This window comes from Poecilia reticulata, chromosome 18 (genome assembly GCF_904066995.2).
Source record: "Poecilia reticulata chromosome 18, P_reticulata-male-v2, whole genome shotgun sequence".
NCBI classification, from domain to species: domain Eukaryota; kingdom Metazoa; phylum Chordata; class Actinopteri; order Cyprinodontiformes; family Poeciliidae; genus Poecilia; species Poecilia reticulata.
The window spans coordinates 5656916-5666508 of NC_088847.1; the positions used below are offsets into that span (position 1 = coordinate 5656916).

Below are 9593 nucleotides of genomic sequence, written 5' to 3' on the forward strand. Positions count from 1 at the left end.
GAATATTTATAAAGGAAATAATAATAAAAGCACTGGCCTCCGCGTTAGAAAATACTTGCTTCAGCCAATAATCAAGGAATGAAAAAGTCATTGACCGAAGGGAATTTCTGGACTGTTCCATCTTTTGACCTTTCACTTGTGGAAATGATACAATGCTTGTCGAGAAACGTGGCGCCTGTGAGTGCAGCAATAGTAAGCAGCACATCGTCTCTGTGGCGCAATCGGTTAGCGCGTTCGGCTGTTAACTGAAAGGTTTGTGGTTCGAGCCCACCCAGGGACGTTGGTCTTAATTCTAGAAAAGCCAACGGATATTCTGAGGTTGACTAGCACTGATTGTTGGCCAAAATTCTTTGCCACCACGGTTGGAAATACTTGCTTCAGTCAATAATTGAGGCATGAAAAAGACATTGACCAAAGGGAATTTCTGGATTGTTCCAACTTTTGACCTTTCACCTGTGGAAACAAGACTCTAGAATCACACAATGCTTGTCGAGAAACGTGACGCTTGTGAGTGCAGCAAAAGCAAGCAAGCAGCACATCGTCTCTGTGGAGCAATCGGTTAGCGCGTTCGGCTGGTAACCGAAAGGTTTGTGGTTCGAGCCCACCCAGAGACGTGTGTCTTTATTCTAGAAAAGCCAACGGATGTTCTGAGGTTGACTAGCACTGATTGTTGGCCAAAATTCTTTGCCACCACGGTTGGAAATACTTGCTTCAGTCAATAATTGAGGCATGAAAAAGACATTGACCAAAGGGAATTTCTGGATTGTTCCAACTTTTGACCTTTCACCTGTGGAAACAAGACTCTAGAATCACACAATGCTTGTCGAGAAACGTGACGCTTGTGAGTGCAGCAAAAGCAAGCAAGCAGCACATCGTCTCTGTGGAGCAATCGGTTAGCGCGTTCGGCTGGTAACCGAAAGGTTTGTGGTTCGAGCCCACCCAGAGACGTGTGTCTTTATTCTAGAAAAGCCAACGGATGTTCTGAGGTTGACTAGCACTGATTGTTGGCCAAAATTACTTGCCGCCACTGTTGGAAAAACTTGGTTCAGTCAATAATTGAGGCATGAAAAAGACATTGACCAAAGGGAATTTCTGGATTGTTCCATCTTTTGACCTTTCACCTGTGGAAACAAGACTCTAGAATCATACAATGCTTGTCGAGAAACGTGGCGATTGTGAGTGCAGCAATAGAAAGCAGCACATCGTCTCTGTGGCGCAATCGGTTAGCGCGTTTGGCTGTTAACCGAAAGGTTGGTGGTTCGAGCCCACCCAGGGACGTGTCTCTTTATTCTAGAAAAGCCAACTTGTGTTCTGAGGTTGACTAGCACTGATTGTTGGCCAAAATTCTTTGCCGCCACGGTTGGAAAAACTTGCTTCAGTCAATAATCGAGGCATGAAAAAGACATTGAACGAAAGGAATTTCTGGATTGTTCCATCTTTGGACCTTTCACCTGTGGAAACAAGACTCTAGAATGATACGCTGCTTCTCGAGAAACGTTGTGATTGTGAGTGCAGCAATAGTAAACAGCACATCGTCTCTGTGGCGCAATCGGTTAGCGCGTTCGGCTGTTAACGGAAAGGTTTGTGGTTCGAGCCCACCCAGGGACGTGTGTCTTTATTCTAGAAAAGCCAACGGATGTTCTTAGGTTGACTAGCACTGATTGTTGGCCAAAATTCTTTGCCGCCACATTTGGAAATACTTGCATCAGTAAATAATTGAGGCATGAAAAAGACATTGACCAAAGGGAATTTCTGGATTGTTCCATCTTTTGACCTTTCACCTGTGGAAACAAGACTCTAGAATCATACACTGCTTGTCGCGAAACGTGGCGCTTGTGAGTGCAGCAATAGTAAACAGCACATCGTCTCTGTGGCGCTACTTCGCTCACGTAAGTCTATGTTTCTCCTCCAATGGCCTTGCCCAGCTTCCATTCTCACATTGAACGGTTTAGCCAATGGCGTACCGCCTCATAATGGACCGAGCCTATCAATGTCCGAGCTCACAATGGAAATCGGCCAATCACCGTGGCGACATGCGAACCTATCAATGTCCGAGCTCACAATGGAAATCGGCCAATCACCGTGGCGACATGCGAACCTATCAATGTTCGAGTTCACAATGGAACATGCCCAATCACCGTGATCCCCCAGACGCCCTCTCGCCCCCCCACCACAAGCAAAAAAAATCGGATTTTATTTTTAAAAGTGACAACCGTTGGAAGATTCTAAAAGTCAGATGTCAGTAGCCTAGCTTCGTTGAAGAAGGAAAGAGAAGGATTCGTCATCACATCATCGATCTGTCGACCTTAACGATATTACTGTGAGTACCTATTAATATTGTTTATTGTCTGTTGTCGTTCAAACAGATTTCGTATTTATAATTTTACATCAGCTACAATAATATATTGTGCTTTCAATAAAAGGGCGACATATTGATGTCATGTTCTGAGTGAAAGAGTAAGGACACAGTTTATTTTATAATATAGTAGTAACACTTTAAGTTAAAATGTAAATGTATACATAGATATCAAGCTATATATAGCCCGACCTCGATCGATCGATCGATCGAGGTTGATAGTTTTTTTTTTTTTTTTTTTTTACCTCACTATGAGCACAGAAAACTATGGCTTTGATTTTACTTTTAAATGCTTTTATGTCATACCCATTGTTAGTTGTGCACAAAGTGCATCATTAGTTTATGGAATTTGATTCTGCTAATTCACAATGTTATCTTCAGATGAGCACCAAGCCAAAGAGCCACAAAGGTATGGGGGATGGGGAGTGGATGGCAAGGCTTAAGGCATTTGCCAGCACTGGGGTTTGGCCTTCCAATGCAGGGAATAGACCAGCCCCAAGGCAGAAGAAATGGCATGACATCTATCAGAAGGTAAAGTGAAGTCACTGTTTCATTCACTTGTGTGTGTAGATATGTTTATAAAAAGGGACAGACTTGAGTAGCTGTCATTAATAAGATTATGTTACACTGTTTCAGATAGAAAAATGCCCCATGCAAGTTCGGGGACAGACCACCCTTTTTGGAGCGTCTGTCACTTGTGACTGTGGCTTTCACACTGATAAAGTAAGCTGGTTTAAAATAATATCTAATAACAATCACTTTTTAGTCAAATTTGAAGCTATGTCTTGTCTCTTGCAATTCTGGTGAATGGTGACTTTTACAATATCTTTGTTTTGGTAGCCTGCACTGCAGCCTCCTTCTGCACCTCCTTCCTTGACCCCACAGTCTGTGGCTTCACAATCTACGTCTGGTGATACAGCAACAGCCACTCACTGTTTCCTGAGGTCCCCTCCATCTTTGTCAAGGGTAAATGTTCTTGTTTGTTTGCTCAATACTTTATATCATTGATTCTGTCATGGCAACAAACTATCATAGTTTTTGAACAAAACATTTTCTTGTGCTTATTTTTGATGGAGTGATTTATAAAGTATTTACTTCACATGATTGTACATTTCTCATTTCAGTTCACTAAGTCCCATTTTGGGGGTTCTCTTTCGGATTCAGTGAAGCCCAACTTGGTGGCCCGGAAGACACCTAGTCCCTCTCTATCCTCTGTGAGGAGCCCAAGTCCCTCTCTATCCTCTGTGAGGAGCCCAAGTCCCTCTCTATCCTCTGTGAGGAGCCCAAGTCCCCCTCCACCCTCTGTGAGGAGCCCAAGTGTTGCTCCATCCTCCCAGACACACTCCAGCGAGACAGTTGCAGCTGTGAGTACAGCAGTGTATATTCATTAAAGTAATGCAGTTCTAAGATATCTGTTTTCAAACATATTTATGTTCTGTTGGTTTTAGGAAGAGCCTTCAACGTCTCTGTTAAAACTAGCTGCAGGTGGTGATGCAGCTTCTTTCTGGTTGCCGAGTGAAATGAGGAAAACCATCCCTGTGCAGGATCAAAGATGGATCTCAAATACCCTCTTTAAATCTGGCAAACTGCGCCCAGATTTAAAGCTGTGGTACGAGCCTCCTGCACCGGCCCTCATTTACCATCAGGTGCCGACACCTGAGAGGTTTTTTTCACATCGGCTCCTGGTATGGATGCCCTACCATCAGTGGAAGGTCAGGGTGTTCTGCCAAGCTTGTGGAAATCATCTTACAGGTGCTGGCATCCACAAGAGGGCTCGGAAGGTCCTGGATGTTGATAGGTATTACCTCCTGGTGACGGAGACACTCAGGTGCAGCGGGTGTAATCTCACATATCTATCAACATCCCAGAGCATCCGAGACCAACTGGACTTGCCACACCAGAAACTATTTCGGCTCATCCTCACCCAAAAGTGAGTAAAACATTTAGTAAAATGCTAACTGGAGGAATGAAGATATTAAATTGCATGTAAATGTTACTGCGGAATAAATACTTTGTTAATCTGCCTTCCAGGTATGCTTGTGACATACGAGTGATCAGGCTGATGAGAGACAGAACGCAGGGCAACAGTTCAGCGCGGCTGCTGAAGCAGCTGAAAGAAAACCACGGGGAGGAGTGGCTGAACAGGTTGGGGCACTACCTGGAGGAGTGCGCTAACTTTGTAAATAGACCCAGCCTTTTCCCGGTGGTGTGCCAGGAGCCCCCAGAACCAGCTGACATCCCCACTGATCGCTGGTTGTTGTCTGTGTATGGCAGAGATATTCTGTCACGCATAGACCACATAAAGGCCAGCATCACCTCCACCTTGGGGACAGTTCTGAAGCTGGACTCCACTAAAAAGGTTAGTAACCAGGTCATGATGATAATTATCAGTATTATTATTATTATTATTATTATTATTATTAGTATTAGTATTAGTATTATATCCTACTTGAAAAAAAAAAGTTGTACACTATTAAATTTAAAACACTAATAATTTAAAAAAAAATTTGGGATAACTTTTTTGTTTTCTATTTCAGTTTAAACAATTAAACGTGTTGTGAAAAAGTTTGTTGTTCTACAATGAAAATGTTATGACATTTTCATTGTAGAATGAAATGTCATAACATTTCATTCTACAATGAATGAAATTGTAGAATGAAATTGTAGAATTTCATTCAGACAGTGGTTTCTATAGAAACCACAGCAGACAGTGGTTTCTATAGACACGAGAAACAGCAAGATTTAATTCCACATTTTCTATTGTAGATCACCAAAAAGCTGGCTGGCCACAGCAAAGGAACAGCTCTGTGGGTGTCGTCAGTCAGCAATGAGCTGGGCCAAATATTGAATAGTGTCCTGACTGTCCAGGAGGGTCCAGGACTGGACAAAATGGCTGCAGGACTGATGGAGCGGTATCGCCAGGCTGGGGCTGCACCTCCAAAGGTGCTATATGTGGACTGTGGCTGCTGTGTTAGTGAGGGCCTCAGCAAGCTGCAGGGCAGATTTGGAGAATGGCCAGATATTTACATTCGTCTGGACATTTGGCACTTTATGCGGAGGCTGGCTGTAGGTTGTACCACGGATGCTCACCCTCTGTATCCTGCTTTCATGCGGGCACTGTCCTCCTGCATTTTTGAGTGGGATGCAGGGGACCTTGACCTTCTTCGACGAGCCAAAGAAAGGCAGCTCCAGCAGGAACAGAGGCCAGGTATAACCAACACCATGGTGGACAGGCAGATAACAAAGAAGGAGTTGAGTACTTTCTGCCGTAGGAGGACACGGGGAGACGACATCACTACTGTCTTTATTGAACGACTGCTGGAGGAGCTGAATGGTCCAAAAGGGAGAGATTTGATGGGAGTTCCCTTGCTGGATGAAGTCAGAATGAAACACATCTGGGCTGTCCAAAAACGGCATGTGAAATGCATTCAGGATGTACCAGGGATTCAGTTGTACACTGAGGTGGGCAGTGTCAACAAGAGCGGAATCAAGTTGATACGTTACCGCTGTTCACGAGGCTCTACATCCCTGGAGTCATTTCACTGTCATTTAAACAGGTTTATTCCAGGTATGTCGCTTTCTAACATGACTATAACCCTTTACTGTATATTTTTGAAAAACTGGATCAACCAGTATTGTTTCAAAGACATTAATATGATGTTTTGTTTTTTTGCTTTTTTTCCAGGAACCAGTGCAAACTTGCTGAATTTCCAGCTCTACCTCCTGGAAGGCCTGAATAGATGGAATCAGGATCGGGGTTCTGCAGCAGTGACCAACAAACCATCGTCTCTTCTGACATATGCTGGAGACATGACTCAGTCCATAAATCAGAACAGCTTGAAGGTGCTGGGACGAGAGTACGTCCCACAATTTATGCCTCCTTCAAAGTACACAGGTATTACAAAATGAAATATGTGAAGGAAAAACAGTTGTAGATAAACTACAGTATAAAAAAATCACTAATATAACATGTTTAGGACTGTTTTACTATCAATGTGTTTGCGATTTTCCATAGGTGAGCTACTGGGCGTTGACTACCTTCTAAGTCAAACAGGAAAGCCACTGAAAGCCGAGCCTGACTCAGAAGAGACAGATGTTCTGCTGGAAGATGTGGAGGCTAATGTAGCGGAGGAAGATGAAGGCTTTGTGGATGAGGAAGCTTTGGATTTTCTAGTATCAGAGCTAGACGATGAGACCATTTTCTCTGCTACATCACAGCTCGAATCCTCCACCCAGCCCGCTGCCTCCACCCAGCCAGCTCCCTCCACCCAGCCAGCTGCCTCCACCCAGCCAGCTGCCTCCACCCAGCCAGCTGCCTCCACCCAGCCAGCTTCCTCCACCCAGCCAGCTGCCTCCACCCAGCCAGCTCCCTCCATCCAGTCTGCTGCCTCCATCCAGCCAGCTCCCTCCACCCAGCCCGCTGCCTCCACCCAGTCTGCTGCCTCCACCCAGCCAGCTGCCTCCACCCAGCCAGCTGCCTCCACCCAGCCAGCTCCCTCCATCCAGCCTGCTGCCTCCACCCAGCCCGCTGCCTCCACCCAGCCCGCTGCCTCCACCCAGCCAGCTGCCTCCACCCAGCCAGCTCCCTCCATCCAGCCCGCTGCCTCCACCCAGTCTGCTGCCTCCACCCAGCCCGCTGCCTCCACCCAGCCCGCTGCCTCCACCCAGCCAGCTCCCTCCATCCAGTCTGCTGCCTCCACCCAGCCCGCTGCCTCCATCCAGCCAGCTCCCTCCACCCAGTCTGCTGCCTCCACCCAGCCCGCTGCCTCCACCCAGCCCGCTGCCTCCACCCAGCCAGCTCCCTCCATCCAGTCTGCTGCCTCCACCCAGCCCGCTGCCTCCATCCAGCCAGCTCCCTCCACCCAGTCTGCTGCCTCCACCCAGCCAGCTGCCTCCACCCAGCCAGCTCCCTCCATCCAGTCTGCTGCCTCCACCCAGCCAGCTGCCTCCACCCAGCCAGCTCCCTCCATCCAGTCTGCTGCCTCCACCCAGCCCGCTGCCTCCATCCAGCCAGCTCCCTCCACCCAGTCCGCTGCCTCCACCCAGCCTGGCATTGCAGTGCCTATGTCAGAGGTGGGCATTCATTGTAAGCTGTAGAATTGAAGAAAAATAAAATAAAACTTCAAATAACTTCTACATTTTTTATGTTGTTTATGTTTTCTCAGGGTTTAGATGAGGTCGGTGTACCAGGCCTGGACAAAGTTGACAGCTTGGCTGAGTATCTGGTGGAGCTAAGGAGCAAAACCTCACTGGTGCTGACCAACCAGGAGGTCAGTAACATACGTTGTTGCTTGCTGCAGACATGCACACGCCTTTCACCTCACTTGCATATTGCTGTGTCCTCATGTATAATTGTTTTATTTTCCTGTTTAGGTGAGCTGCATTGTTGCTCTGTGGCAGAACCTGCTGGAGTTTGATAAACAGAGGGTGGTATTTGCTGCAAGGCATCAAGAGAGATTGAACACTGGGAGGTTTAGGTCCCCCAAGAAGAGGCAGGAATTTACTCCTGGGGTTGAAAGTGTGAAGAGGCATGCTTTAACCACTCCAGCCCCATCTGCCCAATGGCCAGACTGCTGCCGCCTGGTGGAGACCATCTTTGTCCGGCTGTGCAATATCCATCGTAGTCCAAAGAAAAGAGGGGCAGGCACAGTCTCCAGGTGGGATTTAATCCTTCAAGACTATAGGAAGATCAGGCAGCTCGTTCTAGCAAATGGACCTGTGATGGGGCAGACAAACTTGCAGCTAGTGGATGTGAGCTACACCACCCTGGTTCAGTGGCATAACAGAAGGGTCAAAAGGCAAGAAACCGCTGTGGTACTTCAAGGGCTAAACCTTCCCAGCCGGTTTTCTGTAGCTGCTGACCCACTTCTGCCTGCAAATATACGTCCGCATTACGGCGTACCACATTCAGGGCCACTGCATACATACAGGCTACCATCCAACACTGTGGGGCAGTCAAAATTAAAAAGAAAGCTACAATTCACTGATGGGACAAATCCATCAGGACAGCGGCAGCTTCTCCCTGCCCCACCCAAAAGGCCTCAGGTAGTGGCAATTACTCCAGTGGTACCACAGGGATCTGTTATCCTCACTACCCAACAGCAACAGAGTTTGTGGAGCCTCTCCACCCCTCCTCCACATGCTTATGCTGTGGCCCCTGCTCTGGGCTCTGCTCTGGCCCCTGCTGTGGCCCCTGTTCTGGCTCCCAGAGCAGCCCCTGCTGAACCTGGTAGAGAACCTCGAAAACTGACACGCAAAGTTTTGCACAATACATGCAAAAAATGCGGGCAGTTTAGAATTGCTGAAACAGGACACAGCCAATATAGAGGGCAAATTTACTGTCCCTCTAATGAAAGTCTAACTAAAGAGCAGTGGCTGGAACAAATTAAAAAGAAAAAATAAATGTTTTCTTTAATTTAAATAACTTCACAAACTGTTTCATTGTATATAGTTTTTATTTAGTTCAGAGTGTTATTTATTTTGTTTTCGATTGATATTGTCATTATGCTACAATGTTTTTGGACTAACTAAAAATGTTTCATTCACTGTCTTAATTGTTGATGAATAAATATTTGGTTCTTTGAAACCGATAAGGTCTATGGTCTTTTACTGTGAGTAAATGTTAGCTGATTCAAATTCTGAATTATTGGTAATAATTTTAAGCATACACTAGAAAAAAGATATTCACTTCACTCAAAAAGTACTTTAGGAAAGACACTTGCAAGAATATTTTAGTTTTTATTATTGTTTTGCTGTGAAAAATGAAAATAAGCACTGGGTATAATTAAGGACATTAAAATAGACTGTATCAAGTATATAGTATATTTTAACACTATCTGTAAAAAAAAGCATTTAAAATGTTTTCAAGATACAAAAAAACAGCTGTTACTTCATAACACTTGAACATTGATTGTGGGAAATCTTTTCACTCAAACATTGTATGGCGACTGGTAGGATCGAACTCGCGACTCTGGGATTGGCCTCACTCTTCCCCTTTCTTCTCCCCCCCTTTTTTCCCCTTCTTCCCCCCCCCAAGCAGACTATTGTTCCCCAGCTTTGGCGCAATCGGTTAGCGCGTTCGGCTGTTAACCGAAAGGTTGGTGGTTCGAGCCCACCCAGGGACGTGCGTCTTTAATCTAGAAAATCCAACGGATGTTCTGAGGTTGACTAGCACTGATTGTTGGCCAAAGTTCTTTGCCGCCACCTTTGGAAATACTTGCTTCAGTCAATAACTGAG

At 45.9% G+C, this 9593-nt stretch overlaps 1 protein-coding gene and 6 non-coding genes across 7 annotated transcripts; all 7 read left to right on the forward strand.

Moving 5' to 3' along the window:
* Nucleotides 1-206: 206 nt before the first annotated feature.
* Nucleotides 207-280, forward strand: trnan-guu (transfer RNA asparagine (anticodon GUU)). The gene has a single exon. It is a non-coding gene; the product is annotated as a tRNA-Asn (tRNA).
* Nucleotides 281-540: 260 nt separating this feature from the next.
* Nucleotides 541-614, forward strand: trnat-ggu (transfer RNA threonine (anticodon GGU)). Its single transcript has one exon. It is a non-coding gene; the product is annotated as a tRNA-Thr (tRNA).
* Nucleotides 615-874: 260 nt separating this feature from the next.
* Nucleotides 875-948, forward strand: trnat-ggu (transfer RNA threonine (anticodon GGU)). The gene has a single exon. It is a non-coding gene; the product is annotated as a tRNA-Thr (tRNA).
* A 256-nt stretch (nucleotides 949-1204) lies between these two features.
* trnan-guu (transfer RNA asparagine (anticodon GUU)) lies at nucleotides 1205-1278 on the forward strand. Its single transcript has one exon. It is a non-coding gene; the product is annotated as a tRNA-Asn (tRNA).
* Nucleotides 1279-1534: 256 nt separating this feature from the next.
* On the forward strand, nucleotides 1535-1608 carry trnan-guu (transfer RNA asparagine (anticodon GUU)). Its single transcript has one exon. It is a non-coding gene; the product is annotated as a tRNA-Asn (tRNA).
* A 266-nt stretch (nucleotides 1609-1874) lies between these two features.
* On the forward strand, nucleotides 1875-9030 carry LOC145548875 (uncharacterized). Its single transcript, XM_081599939.1, has 13 exons — nucleotides 1875-2320; nucleotides 2738-2887; nucleotides 2993-3079; nucleotides 3197-3322; nucleotides 3481-3720; nucleotides 3805-4286; nucleotides 4388-4715; nucleotides 5123-5924; nucleotides 6042-6251; nucleotides 6372-6706; nucleotides 7241-7429; nucleotides 7522-7626; nucleotides 7730-9030. Exons 2-13 carry the CDS (start codon nucleotides 2738-2740, stop codon nucleotides 8756-8758), a joined length of 4083 nt encoding a protein of 1360 aa, XP_081456065.1. The 5' UTR covers nucleotides 1875-2320; the 3' UTR covers nucleotides 8759-9030.
* Nucleotides 9031-9409: 379 nt separating this feature from the next.
* On the forward strand, nucleotides 9410-9480 carry trnan-guu (transfer RNA asparagine (anticodon GUU)). Its single transcript has one exon. It is a non-coding gene; the product is annotated as a tRNA-Asn (tRNA).
* The last annotated feature ends 113 nt before the right edge of the window (nucleotides 9481-9593 follow it).

What these genes read in the sequence shown, in the direction of transcription:
- LOC145548875 (XM_081599939.1), top strand. Translation starts at nt 2,738, where the DNA reads ATGAGCACCAAGCCAAAGAGCCACAAAGGTATGGGGGATGGGGAGTGG. An exon ending in TTGCAGTGCCTATGTCAGAG is followed by an intron (nt 7,430 to 7,521) that starts GTGGGCATTCAT and finishes ATGTTTTCTCAG; the next exon opens with GGTTTAGATGAGGTCGGTGT. An exon ending in TGGTGCTGACCAACCAGGAG is followed by an intron (nt 7,627 to 7,729) that starts GTCAGTAACATA and finishes TTTCCTGTTTAG; the next exon opens with GTGAGCTGCATTGTTGCTCT.